This window comes from Mizuhopecten yessoensis, unplaced genomic scaffold (assembly GCF_002113885.1).
Source record: "Mizuhopecten yessoensis strain PY_sf001 unplaced genomic scaffold, ASM211388v2 scaffold716189, whole genome shotgun sequence".
Classification (NCBI taxonomy): Eukaryota; Metazoa; Mollusca; class Bivalvia; order Pectinida; family Pectinidae; genus Mizuhopecten; species Mizuhopecten yessoensis.
The window spans coordinates 217,828-234,808 of record NW_018479992.1 but is presented as its reverse complement, the minus strand read 5'-3'; the positions used below and the strand labels follow the sequence as shown (position 1 = coordinate 234,808).

Sequence of the window (16,981 nt, the reverse complement as noted above, 5' to 3'; positions counted from 1 at the left end):
ATTTTCATCATTGTGACTATATCAGGTGAGAAACATAAATTTAGTTATAAAGTATATGTTATCGCTCATGCACAATTTCAAGTGACGTATTAGATCTATATTTAGCTTACAAGTGGTGATAATGTAGGTATAATATATGTAGGTATCGAAATTTAACAGATCATTCTTGCATTTCGTCATTATTGACATTCCATTATACGATTAACACTTCTTGATATACGGTTGTATATTAACTTGTAACTAGATATCTTGTACTGTGAACACTTTGCCACATGTGTATACGTCCTAGTTAATCAACTTCCTTGATACTGGGAATTCCCCGTACAAAAGCCACACATGTGCACACTGACAATCTCTTTCTATATATGTGTCACGGTGTGTACACTTGCAGACGAGTAAAGGAAAATAAAGAATTGAGAATTTTTATCAAATTAAATGTTTTCCAAACATTAAAGTTGTGTCGGTCTGCTTGTAAACGTGACCAGGAAGTGGTAATATTGTTTACAGACGCTAGCTCCTGTGTAAGTGACATACCATTCTAACTGTGGACATAATGCAGGGGCTCTAAAGCTTCCCTCGTCCCTCCAGTAGCTGTCGTTTTGTTTGGTACAGAAGTAATAAACATACCAACGAACAAGCGACGTGAGATAATGATGTGGGCTAATATATATATATCTTTTTTAATTTAGTGAAGGATTTCTGGTACAGGATTTCGTGTCCTCTACACCAGACTCAAAACATAATGAAAGTCATTAGTTTGTAACGACATACCTGTCTATAAATAAGCTTTGAAGTTATATATTAGGTCAATGTTTTCCTAGGTTTTTTTTATCAAGTTCATTTTTAAAACAGTTTAAATTATTAGCAAACACTACATTTTCCGGTAAGCTATTTCACACATTCGCAGTTCTTAGTAAAAAGCTATTTTCACTCTTCATAATTAAGCACTGTTGTATAACACCTGTTTTTGTTTTTGAATTGTTAACATTGTTTATACTTAACAAAAATTCACATTATACATGCTTATTCCATAGAAGTCAGTTTCCTTTAAGATTTTTAGGTAAAAATTGTCACGAAAAAGAGGGAAATTAAAAACACATTGTCAATAAGATTTTTTTCCGATATACAATAGGACGTTCAAGATGGCAGGTCGGAAAAATATTAAATACTTTACACATTTATGAGATAAAATCTGAAATATTCTTCCACTTTTAATACGTATTGCGTTAAAGTTACATAAACAACCATAGGCATAAAACATTTGATACGATGAACACGTCAAGATTAGCATTTGAAAAAGGTTGACACGTGTATCTTAATCTTGGAATATTTGACAGGTGCAACTTCACCTGTTAAAACATTCAATATTTACTTATTAAAACGTTTAAGAGCTGGTTTTTCTACCTAGGTAGTGCGCTATATCAAATTTTGTATATTTCTTTTATCATTTATTTATTTAGACATTATTAAATTTTTAGATTTTATTAAAGAACTTTCGTAGCGAAGCATACATTTCCGAAAAGTAATCCAAAGTAAGGTTTCGTACACATGAGCCTGTTTCATGAAACTGTTCTCATGTTCAAACTCAAATAATATGAAAGAATATTGGAGAGATCAAATGCTGAGATTTTTTTTCAATGTTAACACTCGACTTTTTAATCGTGCGACAAGTTACCAGATTGTTTGCTTGAGCTTGCATTTTTGAGCATGCAGATGTTCATAACTACGGATCGAGATATATACTTAAAATGTTCAAAAGATCAAGAGGTTTATACACGTGCACGTGATAGCCTTCATTTAGAATAACTCAACATCAACCCCGAATTGATTTGGAAAATACTGATGTTCCAATTTCTGTTTTATGCCTGGGGCTGTACTTTGTTTGTAGTAATACTAAAAGGCATTAAATTATATTAAGAGATTTTCGTGTAGACGGCCGGTACCAGTCGACTCTATAATGACCCTGAGGGGATGGTATTACGTTTATAATAGAGAACTACATGTAAAACGTGTCAAGACTGCACATTTCCCCCCAAGGTCTATGCCTGGCTATGGTAATTAGACCATGATCGCGTGTCCGGGGAAGTGTTTTGGACGATTCTGCAGAAATTAAGTCGCAATATACAGGTATATGTAATTAAATCTGTACTTACTGATAATGATGTTCTCTTGATATGGACGGAATTCTTTTAATTCATTATGTTGTTTGGTGTTTTTTTCATTCGATTAGCAAGACCTGACATTATCGCACAGTGCAGAATGTGTCATAATCGCGGGGTTATAAATTAAACCACCTGTAACAAAACCCAAAATCGTATACATGTATATGCAGTTTATTGGGCTATAGGTATTGCAAAGTTACGTAAAATAGTCAATTAACACACACACACAAGAAAGCGTTGTTGGGTAATATATGCATAATTACAAAAAGGACCAGAAAGCAGACGACATGAAGTGTCTGAGAAGTGCTCAGCCTTTAAGGGAGAATTTCCAGGTACAATAGCATGTAATTAATTGGCACGTTTTCGTATACACGCGGCCTGACCATTGGTCAATGATCTGACCCGTTATGCTAATTAGCCGATCCGGGTTAATAGGACTAATATTTGTGAACGGGATTACCGGTGAATCGACTGCGAGCTTTGTGTATACAACACAATTATGGAAATTTATCTTACCTGTATGGGCCATGCTTGAACGAACATGTTTTAAAACCCGTTCTTGCCTGGGCTTTGTTTGTCGAGAGTAGGGACGGGCACTGGGGCATTACAGATCTAGCGTTTACAAGTGGTGTACGTACAGTGTATACGTATACCCAGACACGCACATTCTTCAGGGAATTGTCCTTATACCCATGGTAAAAGTGGAAGCGTTCAATAATGGCGGACTTAGACTCTGCTATAGTGTGGACGGACGGTCAGGTCTCGGCCAAAGAAGCCGTGAACAAGCTGGGACTACCGTGTATGGTTAAGGTTGTGAATGGATGTACACACGCCGACTTTTCGGAGGGTTATTTGTTAAAGCTCGACTTCGGAATAGCCATTAAAAAGGTAGCGGCATGTTTTGTGTCCAAACGTTCCGATAGTACGGGTAAATCGGACGAAATATTCATACCCCTGGGATACGCGGGGAAGGTGAGGATAGCTCGCGAGGATGCGGGAACCAAGATATACACGACGCTGAAGGACCTGATAGAGGACTTCCCGCGGTATGTAAAGGTTGAGGATGGCTTCTCCTCAACGGGGGATGGCAGCGGCAAACCTCTGGCGGTACCGACCGGAGCCCAGCTCGAACTGGATAAGGCAATAGGAACGGCAAACCTTTACTGTAAGTTCAATGATAAGACAATCGTCCTCACCACCAAGGATAAAATCAGGTTCCGGTTGCTGTCAGACGACACGACGTATACATTACAGGAAGTCGTCGACAGATTACATTTACCGCAAACTGTCCGATTTCTTGACCCGCAGTTTCAAACGGTAGCCAAAACTGACCTGAATGGGGAGAAGTGTGACGTCATCGGTGACACATTGAAGCTGAGTCGGGTTTCAAACCATGAGGTCATTGTGGGTCTTCTGAGACCGTCAGTGTCACCCACATGTGGACCCGGAACTGCTAAAAAGAAGGTCCAGCCCACGCTGGCATTATTTCCTCTCCAAGCCAGTGCTGCTGTTAATGATGTAAAGGTCAAAGTCACTGCAGACAAAAACGACAAAACGTATAAATCGACAATGGCTAAACTGTTCCCCCAGACAGTGGACAGAACACTGATTCAGGAAAGTTTTTATGTCGACTTGACGAGTAAAGTTAACATACACATACAGAAAGACAATACATGGATTACCGTCAAACCATCCCCAATCAAACAGGATCCTGTCCCCTCTCCCGCGGCCACGCCACCACCTCTCCCCCCGGACAGGGACGAACGAAAACTGTCCCCCAGGTCCAAAACACCGACATCTCCGATTCAGTTGTCTCTTCCTGGTGCCAAATCCCCAACCAAGGATGACGGCCCAAAATCTCCGAAAGACAAAAACGCAAAGAAGGACAAAAAGGACAAAGACAAAAACAAAACAAAATCAAAAGAATCGCCAAGACCCAGTAGCGGAAGTTCTGGTAAGTCTGTCCTCTGGTATGGCTAATATTAATAATAATGGCGCCTTTAAATTTTACAAACTGTATTTAAAATATAGTGGACACTCAAGCGGACTTTTCTTTTTCTTTGACATTGGATAATTATCCTGGCATGTTCTACCACTAAAGACATTGAAATAAATCTGCGTTAACTTGAATGACCAGTACCTGTTATAAGTACAATGTCATTGCATGAAGTGGAATTACACAAGACAGCTGTGACAGTTTGAATTGATTGACGAGCCAGGTATTGACATATAATTTGTATAGATGTATGATCCAATTATATAGTCGATTTTTATACAAAATTGTTTCGTAATTATTGGAATCACGATGATATCTTCTAACTGAGACAACTTTTATACTGATTTTCTAAACATTGTTCAGGCAGGTCAAGTCCCCCTTCCTGGCTGTCTATACAGACGGATGACCTTCACATCGCCCCTTCAACACCCTCCCCATCCCCGCCCCCTGCGCCGGATGTACCGGTGAGGAACGTCCCCCGCAAGCCAACGCCCTCGACAGGTGAGCAACACATGACAATAATTATTAGGACGTATTTATGTTAATATAACCAGGTAATTAGATATGTATATCCCCGCTATTACTGTATATGACCAGGTATTTAGATATGTATATCTCCGCTATTACTGTATATAACCAGGTAATTAGATATGTATATCCCCGCTATTACTGTATATAACCATGTAATTAGATAGGTATATGCCCGCTATTACTGTATATAACCAGGTAATTAGCTATGTATATCCCCACTATTACTGTATATAACCAGGTAACTAGATATGTATATCCCCGCTATTACTGTATATAACCAGGTAATTATATATATAATTAGATCTGTATATCCCCGATATTACTGTATATAACCAGGTAATTAGATATGTATATCCCCGCTATTACTGTATATAACCAGGTAATGAGATATATATATCCCCGCTATTACTGTATATAACCAGGTAATTAGATATGCATATCCCCACTATTACTGTATATAACCAAGTAATTAGATATGTATATCCCCGCTATTACTGTATATAACCAGGTAATTATATGTATAATTAGATATGTATATCCCCGCTATTACTGTATATAACCAGGTAATTAGATATGTATTTCCCCACTATTACTGTGTATAACCAGGTAATTAGATATGTATATCCCCGCTATTACTGTATATAACCAGGTAATTAGATATGTATATCCCCACTATTACTGTATATAACCAGGTAATTAGACATGTATATCCCCGCTATTACTGTATATAACCATGTAATTAGATATGTATATCCCCGCTATTACGGTATATAACCAGGTAATTAGATATGTATACCCCCGCTATTACTGTATATAACCAGGTAATGAGATATGTATATCCCCGCTATTACTGTATATGACCAGGTAATTAGATATGTATAGCCCCGCTATTACTGTATATAACCAGGTAATTAGATATGTATTTCCTCGCTATTACTGTATATAACCTGTGTTACTAGCATGCGTCTAATGTTCTCTAAATATGTTCCACTGCTCTGTCATGTTTACAAAACAGTTAGATAACTGAATAATGAATAGATAACCAAGGGAAACACATGGTCATATTTCACTGAAATATCACTCGATCAATACGACAGCCAGACCGCAGGTACAGTGTATGATATAAAACTGTTGTGTTTGTGTCAGATAAACAGTTCATTATGAGTACGGGTGCCTGTGTTTATGTAAAGACTTTATTCAGCATACAGTTTGATAAATAATGACCTGTTTCTGGATCCCTTCATCAACATCTTGATATTAAACTCAAACCCAGTATACTGTATCCGTACAACTATATATGATCTATAGTTTAACAAAGACATTTTAAACATCCCATACCACATCCATGTACAGTTGTATACATCTAAATGCATGAACATATTTGTACAGATTCTTTATGTGAAGTCATGCCAAACGTACGTAGTCTTTTTCTGTAGTTAAGCAGTCACTGGGTGATAAAAAACTGAAAGATGTATATTCAATCAAGCAGTCACTGGGTGATGATATACATATAGATACCTACAGTGACGGGAATGTGGGTACGGTCCATTTTGTACCATAATTACTGTGTTCATTTTCTTCAAAGTGTTATTTAACGTTGAACGAGACATTTATTACACTTACATGTGTTGGCATTTCTTTATGATGTAGAGTAACATAAGAACTCATATCCCGAGAAATAAATACCCAACTTGAATAAATTGAGAGATGAAACATATCTAAACTTTAAATACTAGACACTCTGTTTATATACTATATATGGGATCCGATTTCGTATGGTAGGTGTATCACTAAGGGTTGTGTGTGTACGAATGATACATGTATTACTCAGGGTTGTGGGTGCGTATGGTACGTGTATCACTAAGGGTTGTGTATACGTATGGTACGTGTACCACAAAGGGTTGTGTGGGTACGTATGGTACATGTATTACTCAGGGTTGTTGGGACGTATGGTACGTGTATCCCTTAGGGTTGTGGATACGTATGGTACGTGTATCACTAAGGGTTGTGTGGGGACGTATGGTACGTGTATCACTAAGGGTTGTGGATACGTATGGTACGTGTATCACTAAGGGTTGTGGATACTTATGGTACGTGTACCACTAAGGGTTGTGTGGGTACGTATGGTACATGTATTACTCAGGGTTGTGGTTGCGTATGGTACGTGTATCACTAAGGGTTGTGGATACGTATGGTACGTGTACCGCTAAGGGTTGTGTGGGTACGTATGGTACATGTGTCACTAAGGGATGTTGGTACATATGTTACATGTATTACTAAGGGTTGTGGGTACGTAAGATTCATGTATCACTAAGGGGTGTGTGGGTACGTAAGGTCCATGTTATTACTCAGGGTTGTGGGTACGTATGTTACATGTATAACTATGGGTTATAGGTACGTATGTCACATATATAACTATGGGTTGTATGTACACATGGTACATGTATTACTCAGGATTGTGGGGACGTAAGGTTCATATAATTACTCAGGGTTGTGGGGACGTACATGTATAACTATGGATTATAGGTACGCATGGTACATGTATTACTCAGGGTTGTGGTGACGTACGGTTCATGTCATTACTCAGGGTTGTGGGTACGTATGTTACATGTATAACTATGGGTTATAGGTACGTAAAAGGTAATACTAATAATAGTCTTTATTTAAACTACATATTGAGTCAAAGACTCGTCTACCATATGGTCAAGCATATTAAAAAATGTACGTTATTTACAACAATGATAAAATAGTTCTATAAATTGTAAATTGGTAAGAAAGTTTTTCATGTACATTTTAAATCCACTATTATCACAGAAACAGCTCTAAATGAACGATGACCCGAGCTTTCCAGCGGTGGGGGAGAGCCCTACCAGCATGGTCAGCCCAGGTATTACATTTTAACTATACAACAGTTAGATAAATAATGTGCTAGATTACACAAATTACATAAGCATACATGTGTGTATCCCATAAAACGTAAGGTACATGTATTACTAAGGTTGTGGGTTCGTTTGGTACATGTATAACTCAGGGTTGTGTGGGTACGTATGGTAAATGTATTACTAAGGGTTGTGGGTACGTAAGGAACATGTATAACTCAGGGTTGTGTGGGGACGGATGGTACATGTATTACTTTGGGTTATAGGTACGTATGGTACATGTATAAGGTACATGTATAACTAAGGGTTGTAGGTACGTAAGGGACATGTATAAATCAGGGTTGTGTGGGTACGTATTGTAAGTGTATTACTAAGGGTTGTGGGTACGTAAGGGACATGTATAACTCAGGGTTGTGTGGGGACGGATGGTACATGTATTACTTTGGGTTATAGGTACGTATGGTACATGTATAAGGTACATGTATAACTAAGGGTTGTAGGTACGTAAGGCACATGTATAAATCAGGGTTGTGTGGGTACGTAATGTAAATGTATTACTAAGGGTTGTGGGGACGTATGGTACATGTATAATGTACATGGATTACTAAGGGTTGTGGGTACGTAAGTTACATGTATAACTCAGGGTTGTGTGTGTACGTATTGTAAATGTATTACTAATGGTTGTGGGTACGTATGGTACATGTATACCTCAGGGTTGTGTGGGTATGTATGGTAAATGTATTACTAAGGGTTGTGGCTACGTAAGGTACATGTATAACTCAGGGTTGTGGGGGTACGTATTGTAAATGTATTACTATGGGTTATAGGTCCGTATGGTACATGTATAAGGTACATGTATAACTAAGGGTTGTATGTACGTAAGGTACATGTATAAATCAGGGTTGTGTGGGTACGTATGGTACAGGTATAAGGTTCATGTATAACTATGGGTTATAGGTACGTAAAAGGTAATACTAATAATAGTCTTTATTTAAACTACATATTGAGTCAAAGACTCGTCTACCATATGGTCAAGCATATTAAAAAATGTACGTTATTTACAACAATGATAAAATAGTTCTATAAATTGTAAATTGGTAAGAAAGTTTTTCATGTACATTTTAAATCCACTATTATCACAGAAACAGCTCTAAATGAACGATGACCCGAGCTTTCCAGCGGTGGGGGAGAGCCCTACCAGCATGGTCAGCCCAGGTATTACATTTTAGCTATACAACAGTTAGATAAATAATGAGCTAGATTACACAAATTACATAAGCATACATGTGTGTATCCCATAAAACGTAAGGTACATGTATTACTAAGGTCGTGGGTTCGTTTGGTACATGTATAACTCAGGGTTGTGTGGGGACGGATGGTACATGTATTACTTTGGGTTATAGGTACGTATGGTACATGTATAAGGAACATGTATAACTAAGGGTTGTAGGTACGTAAGGCACATGTATAAATCAGGGTTGTGTGGGTACGTAATGTAAATGTATTACTAAGGGTTGTGGGCACGTATGGTACATGTATAATGTACATGTATTACTAAGGGTTGTGGATACGTAAGGTACATGTATAACTCAGGGTTGTGGGGGTACGTATTGTAAATGTATTACTAATGGTTGTGGGTACGTATGGTACATGTATTGTGTACGTATTGTAAATGTATTACTATGGGTTATAGGTACGTATGGTACATGTATAAGGTACCTTAGGGTTGTGGATACGTATGGTACGTGTACCGCTAAGGGTTGTGTGGGTACGTATGGTACATGTATTGTGTACGTATTGTAAATGTATTACTAAGGGTTGATGTATTACTAAGGTTGTGGGTTCGTTTGGTACGTGTATAACTCAGGGTTGTGTGGGTACGTATTGTAAGTGTATTACTAAGGGTTGTGGGTACGGAAGGCACATGGATAACTCAGGGTTGTGTGGGTACGTATAGTAAATGTATTACTAAGGGTTGTGGGGACGTATGGTACATGTATAATGTACATGGATTACTAAGGGTTGTGGGTACGTAAGGTCCATGTATAACTCAGGGTTGTGTGGGGACGGATGGTACATGTATTACTTTGGGTTATAGGTACGTATGGTACATGTATAAGGTACATGTATAACTAAGGGTTGTAGGTACGTAAGGCACATGTATAAATCAGGGTTGTGTGGGTACGTAATGTAAATGTATTACTAAGGGTTGTGGCTACGTATGGTACATGTACAACTCAGGGTTGTGTGGGTACGTATTGTAAGTGTATTACTAAGGGTTGTGGGTACGTAAGGTCCATGTATAACTCAGGGTTGTGTGGGTACGTATTGTAAGTGTATTACTAAGGGTTGTGGGTACGGAAGGCACATGGATAACTCAGGGTTGTGTGGGTACGTATAGTAAATGTATTACTAAGGGTTGTGGGGACGTATGGTACATGTATACCTCAGGGTTGCGGGGGAACGTATGGTAAATGGATTACTAAGGGTTGTGTGGGTACGTAAGGATCATGTATAAGGAACAAGAATAACTAATGGTTATAGGTACGTAAGGTACATGTATAACTAATGGTAAATGTATTACTAAGGGTTGTGTGGGTACGTAAGGATCATGTATAAGGTACATGAATAACTAATGGTTATAGGTACGTAAGGTACATGTATAACTAAGGTTGTAGGTACGTATGGTACATTTAATTTATTAATCAGGGTTGTGTGGGTACGTATGGTAAATGTATTACTAAGGGTTGTGTGGGTACGTAAGGTTCATGTATAAGGTACATGAATAACTAATGGTTATAGGTACGTAAGGTACATGTATAACTAAGGTTGTAGGTACGTATGGTACATTTAATTTATTAATCAGGGTTGTGTGGGTACGTATGGTACAGGTATAAGGTACATGTATAACTATGGGTTATAGGTACGCATGGTACATGTATAACTATGGGTTATAGGTACGCATGGTACATGTATTACTAAAGGTTATGGATATGGATACGTATGGTATATGTATCAATAAGGGTTGTGGGTACGTATCGTATCTATATAACTAAGGGTTGTGGCTACGTATCTAATATGTATAACCAAGGGTTGTGTGGGTACGTATACGTAAGGTACATGTATTACTCAGGATTGTTGGTACGTATGGTACATGTATCACTACAGGTTGTGGGTACGTATGGTACATGTATTGTTATGTGTCATGTCCATGCGTGCATTACTAAAGGCTGCTTGTACGCATGGTATAAAGAGTACTGATCACTTAGTGTTGTTGGTTCGAGTGCCGATGTGCGTGTGAGCTTATTTACGAAGGATAGCCATTCGGATAGGTCCACATTCATTCGTGCGTGGCGTAGGGACTCGTAGGCACGTTCTATGAATGAGAGGGATGAGTATACCTGACGGAATGTTACAGGTCATCCTGGCGATTATCATAACTTAGTCTCCATTGCAAGTCAGGACCACCGAGGTATGGGTATACCGGAAGTGTATATAATGGTTATATTATTACAGATCGGACAAACATATCGGGACGCCCCCTGGTGCCAACTCCACTCGAAACAGATGCCTATGAGGAACCTATTAAAAATACCAAATTCGAACTCTCTAAAAAGTCCGATGCACAAGGTAGGTTTTCTTTTGTATCAAGTTAATTAACTCACTAGTTATACATGTACTTAGACGGGTAAAGCTTATCTCACATGAACATGCCACATGCTATTATAGCAGAAGAAATAATGCGACGTGTCCCTTTAATCTGCACGGTGACAGAAGTTCCATAATAACATTTTTGTGTCGCCTACGACGGATGTCGGAAAGACACATAGGCGTTGCTTTTTCGACGGCGACGGCGGCGTCAACTATGTTAAGGTTTTGCGTTTAGCTCTGTTTCTGACAAAGCTACACCAACAAAACCTCGATCATAGATGAAGCATGGGTAGTGGAGCTGAATGCATTACACTCTTTACTAGCATTTCAACGATTTCTGTATTTTTTGGGTAAAAACCTCAAATTTCTGGACTTAAAAAAAACCTCAACGCTAAGGTTTTGCGTTTAGCTCTTTCATATTAGGCTGTTTCTGACAAAGTATAAATGCTAGCGCAACCAAACTTGGGTCATAGGTGTATCATGGGATGTTTAGCTGAATGCATTACTCTCTTTACTAGCATTTCTACGATTTCTGTATTTTTTGGGTAAAAACCTCAAATTTCTGGACTTTAAAAAAAATCAATGTTATGATTTTGCGTTTAGGTCCGTTTCCTTATGAACTATGTCAAATGCTTATTATATTGACAAAGCGGGACAGGCGACACATATAATTACGCGTAATTCTTGATCTGATAGTGATAACTAAGAAGTGTATTAGTGAATTTTCTCGTTAAAATGTGTCTTGTCAGCTGGTGTTCTGCAATGCAACGTCACTGACGTAACACAAACTTAAAGTGACGTGTGACATGATTTTTAATCAGAGGAAAAATAGCTACCACCAAAATACAGATGGGTCCCCAGTTTGTATGTTATCAAGGAAATCTACAATTATTACATTGTTCGCAATATCGGTGTCAGTTTTTACCGTAACCCAACATACGAGGTGGGAGAAAAAAACAATCGAATTTTTTTCAGGATGAAAAATTTGGAGCAATGACCTAGGTAAAACTTTGGTTCGGAGTTCAAATTCCTAAACCCTATGAGTGGGAAACTGACGTTCTGGTCGGGGCCCCCCTTCTAGACACAGAGGCCTGAGAATCAGTTACAGCTATTTTTGACCTAATCAAACTTAAGTGTTTCGAGTAATTTTACACGTTTTAGGGGCTTAGATCAATTTAAGGTAAAAATACCCCCCGATGATGATAATTGATATAAACCCCTAAAACGTGTAAAATTACTCGAAACACCTTAGCTAAGGTCAGGTCCCTATATTTCTAGACGGTAATAGTAGGCTTTGTTTCAAGCGGATATAGTTGGGCTAGAAAATAATCCAAGTTTTCTATTTCCACAAAAAGTGATTGTTATCTTTTTTGTGTATGATTTTTATTTGAGACACTGTCCGACTTTTCTCCAACAGGACAAGCCAGCGAGTACGAAAGCTTACGACATAGCGCCGATGGACCCTACGCAGTGTTACAGAGTAAGTCGCGCACCATACACTTACTGTTATTGTAATCGTCCAGTTTAACGTTGTGTTCGTGCAAACCAATGTAATACGAAGCCGGTTACAATGCCTTTAAACTGATACAGTGAATATGGAGTTTGGTCCCGGTGGGGTTTTTCCGTTTCTGTATTCTTTTTATTTGTAACTACCGGGAACTGTTATCTATATACACGGTCTAGAGGTGCATTGGTGACTAAGTGTCTTACACTTATTAAACGTATCTAAACATTTACATCTACTTATGGACATTGGGATATACCGAATTCAAATATTGTATATGATTTTGCCAGCGCAAAAAAAAAAACAAGTTTCTTGATTTTAATGTTGGTACCTGTTTACAGGTGAAGATATATACGACGAATTGGACATTCAAGAAGACAAAGGTAAGGATTAATCGCATCGAGTGTGTCATCTTCATGTTGTACAAGACATATAGAGAATACTCGTTTTTTTCAGGACTCTTTGTTCTATAAGACATTTGGCGAGGTCTTCTTCTCGTATAAGCCACGCAGACAGGAAAACCCGTATTGTATGCGACACACGGAGAAGTTTTCTAGTTGAGTGAAATAAGTCGCAGGGAGATGTTTCTTTGGTCTATAAGATAAAATGGACTTTCTGTTCTAGGAGACAAATGAAGAGGGCAAAACATACGGAGCTATCTCGAATAATAGCATTTACTTATGTAACAAATCATGTTTCACATAAAAAGTACAAGTTAAAAACCAAAACCTTAATGGGGTTTTTAAGATGATACTGAATATATGTTCGTCTACTAATATTATCAGAATCTAAAGGGCCGCTACACAAATGTGTTTGTTTTTCAGATACGAAAAAGAAGGACAAGGATAAAGACAAAGATAAAAAGAAGAAAGGTGGTTTTAAAGTAGGTATCATATAAGCTCACCGTTTTTTTTTCAAATATTACAAACTAAATTAGCTTCTAAATAAACGCGTGTAAATTGAGATATCATTTATACCTCATATATATAATATTTTTACTGATCATGTGACGGGGAAACAAATATAATGTTCCCCTCACGCACTCGAGTTTCCATGTCACATTTCTTTAAATCAGAACGTGTGCAGTAAACGGCATATCACATGAGTTCAGAGCGGTAACGAACAATGGTGCAGAAGCCCGATCATCTTCACTGTTGTGCCTTTATTCTACATGTATTTCGGTATAAAAAATACAGTCATAAAATTTGATTGCCCTTGTAGTACAAAAACATCGTACTTTGTTTTCCGGAGATAAATCATGTTTCACGAGGCGTAGAAAACAAATAATCGTATTTCACCACAAGGACAATAAATGTACATGCATAAACTATACTTTATTATAACGATTCTGTTTCCGGTTCCGGGTCATAGTTAGTACGAAATACAGTCCGTTCGTTGGTTATATTATTCAAACATAGGAATCAACCTCATCACTGTTAGGGATTCAGAAAAACATCAGGATAGTAAGAAATAAATTAATGATGGGTACTTCTATTTTTAGTTTTTCACTGGAGGAAGAAAGAAAAAGCAAGAGGGATCAAGAACCAGCTTGTCTGAACTGGCCACGGAACCCGTGGAGCGACCAACGATGGCAATGGATAAAATCCCGGATATGTCGTCCATAGGGAAAGACAAGAGTTCCAAACCAAAGCCTGTTGGTACTGTAAGACCTAATTCCAAATCCCTGCCGGAAATCCCAGGGAAACCGACCGAGTTCAAGTCGTTCTCCGTTGTGAATCTGACGGAATGTCTGCATCAATGTGGTCTTCCCGATCTCGCTAAACTGTGCGAGAAGGAAAAACTGGACGGAGACTTCCTGTCCACGTTGTCCGAAACTGATCTCACCAAGGAACCATTCTCCCTAAACCCTCTACACCTAAAAAAGTTAGAGAGAATCAAAGCTGGTTGGCGACCAACGTAACGCGTGTTTTATATAAGTGTAATGTAATGTCTAAAATTGACTTGCACTGACTAAATACCAATATTTTGTCGGTTCCTTTGCAACAGGGTAAACGTGTCTTTAAAACTTGAATTGTTTACCTTGTTGATGCCACGCAGGTTCGTGACAAACTTAGTACAATTCAAAATCAAAACAAGCAATGAGACAAATCATTTCACCTTGTGCGCGTGGAACGTTTAATTGACGATCCCGTTTCAGTCGACTCTTGTTTCAGGTGAACCTAAAACATGATCCAGCAGCTGCAATAGAAAGTTGGCAAGAACTTGATCTCCAGGAAATTGACTTGGTGCAGTTAATTACATCGGACCAAACAAATGTGTGTTTCAGGTATCCCGACCTATCCAAGATTTTCCTGTCGAGCCTAGAGCATTATATCCCAAATTTATTATCAAGGCAAAGCTCAGTCGCTCATTAAAATAACTTTTTCGTGTTCGGGGAGCCTGACTACGCTCTTGACAGTTTTATATAGTTACTGTAATGAGTGGAAGTGAATTGGAAAATTTGAAAATTTTAATACCTGAAACACACATAGTTTTGTCTTGGCCTGACAGATGAAAAAATATGTAACAGATGGCATTGTCTCCAGCGTGACGCAGCTGGACTGCGTCTGTCCTAGACACATTAAGAGTTGGGATGCTGCCTCTCTCTAACCCGGGAGTCTGACCCTCCCTCGGGAGTCAATCCCACCCCAATATGTTTCTGTTCTTTGTGTAACTACCGGTGATAAACGGAAATTATATATATCTACTTCATATTTAACTTCTTATTACATTTAATCAAATAATGTTTCTGAAATAAGTTGACAATTCGTGTTTTAAAATGTCTTTTATTGTATTTTTAATGAAATTTTATTTTTGTAATAAAAACATTTTCTATAAGACATACGTACTCGTGTCTTCAATATTATATTTCACTTCAATAATATGAAAATACTGGTTGTAGTAGTCCTCAGCAGAAACTTATCAGAATTCGTGTGACATCAACACTTTCTCCCTTTTCACATAACACTGTTCATCTCCGACTCAGTCATGTCCAGACACAATTTTTACGTTGTATTGAGCTTGAGTCTGGCATACTGTAAAACTAATACAAGTTAAATAGGGCCACACAATTCATTTAACTCTATATAAACTTGTTAATAGGGCCACACAATAGTCCTATGATCCAACATAACGATATAAAATATCATAAGGATGCAGGACCACACCTAAACAGTCCATCAGTATGTAATGTCATATAGGGTCATACGATAGGTTAACGGTCCATCAACACAATATTCGGTCGTACAGGACCACACGACAGTTAAACGGTCCATAAATCACAATATTCGGTCGTACAGGACCAGACGACAGTCTTAACGGAACATTAAACACTACATTCGGTGGTACGGGACCACCCGACCGTGTTACTGGTCTATCTACACTATATTTGGTCGAATAGGCCCACACGACAGTCTTAATGGTCCATCTACACTATATTCGGTCGTACAGGACCAGACGACAGTCTTAACGGTTCATCAACACAATATTCGGTCTATAGGACTACACGACAGTCTTAACGGTTCATCAACACAATATTCGGTCGTACAGGACCAGACGACAGTCTTAACGGTCCATTAATCACAATATTCGGTCGTATAGGACCTCACGACAGTCTTAACGGTTCATCAACACAATATTCGGTCGTATAGAACTACACGACAGTGTTAATGGCCCATCTACACTATATTTGGTCGTATAGGACCACCCGACAGTCTTAACGGTCCATTAATAACAATATTCGGTCGTATAGAACTACACGACAGTGTTAATGGCCCAGCTACACTATATGTGGTCGTATAGGACCACACGAAAGTCTTAACGGTCCATCAATACAATATTCGCTCGTATAGGACCACACGAGAGTCTTAACGGTCCACTAAACTCAATATTCGGTCGTATAGAACCACACGACAGTCTTAATGCTCCATCTACACTGTATTCGGTCTATAATACGATAGGTTAACGGCCTATCAACGCAAAATAAGGTCACAATATATAGGACTACATTGATAGGTCAATGATCCATCAGCGCGATGTGATACATCATATAGGGCCAAAGACAGTGCTAACAGTCCATCAACATCCTATTCGGTTGTTCGGTACCACCCGACAGTGTTACTGGTCCATCTACACTATATTCGGTCGTACAGGACCACACGACAGTGATAACAGTCCATTAACACAATATTCGGTCCTATAGGACCACACGACAGTGTTAATGGCCCAGCTACACTATATGTGGTCGTATAGGACCACC

The 16,981-nt window shown here is 38.5% G+C and overlaps 1 protein-coding gene across 1 annotated transcript; it reads left to right on the top strand.

The window, feature by feature from the left end:
* The first annotated feature begins 2,439 nt into the window (after positions 1-2,439).
* LOC110442010 (zonadhesin-like) lies at positions 2,440-15,563 on the top strand. Its single transcript, XM_021485402.1, has 7 exons — positions 2,440-4,116; positions 4,522-4,659; positions 11,085-11,198; positions 12,637-12,699; positions 13,065-13,106; positions 13,548-13,606; positions 14,225-15,563. Exons 1-7 carry the CDS (start codon positions 2,880-2,882, stop codon positions 14,642-14,644), a joined length of 2,073 nt encoding a protein of 690 aa, XP_021341077.1. The 5' UTR covers positions 2,440-2,879; the 3' UTR covers positions 14,645-15,563.
* Positions 15,564-16,981: the final 1,418 nt, after the last annotated feature.

Coding starts and splice junctions, on each gene's coding strand:
- LOC110442010 (XM_021485402.1), top strand. CDS start 2,880: ATGGCGGACTTAGACTCTGCTATAGTGTGGACGGACGGTCAGGTCTCG. Junction 4,117..4,521: donor ACCCAGTAGCGGAAGTTCTG/GTAAGTCTGTCC, acceptor AACATTGTTCAG/GCAGGTCAAGTCCCCCTTCC. Junction 13,607..14,224: donor AGAAGAAAGGTGGTTTTAAA/GTAGGTATCATA, acceptor TTCTATTTTTAG/TTTTTCACTGGAGGAAGAAA.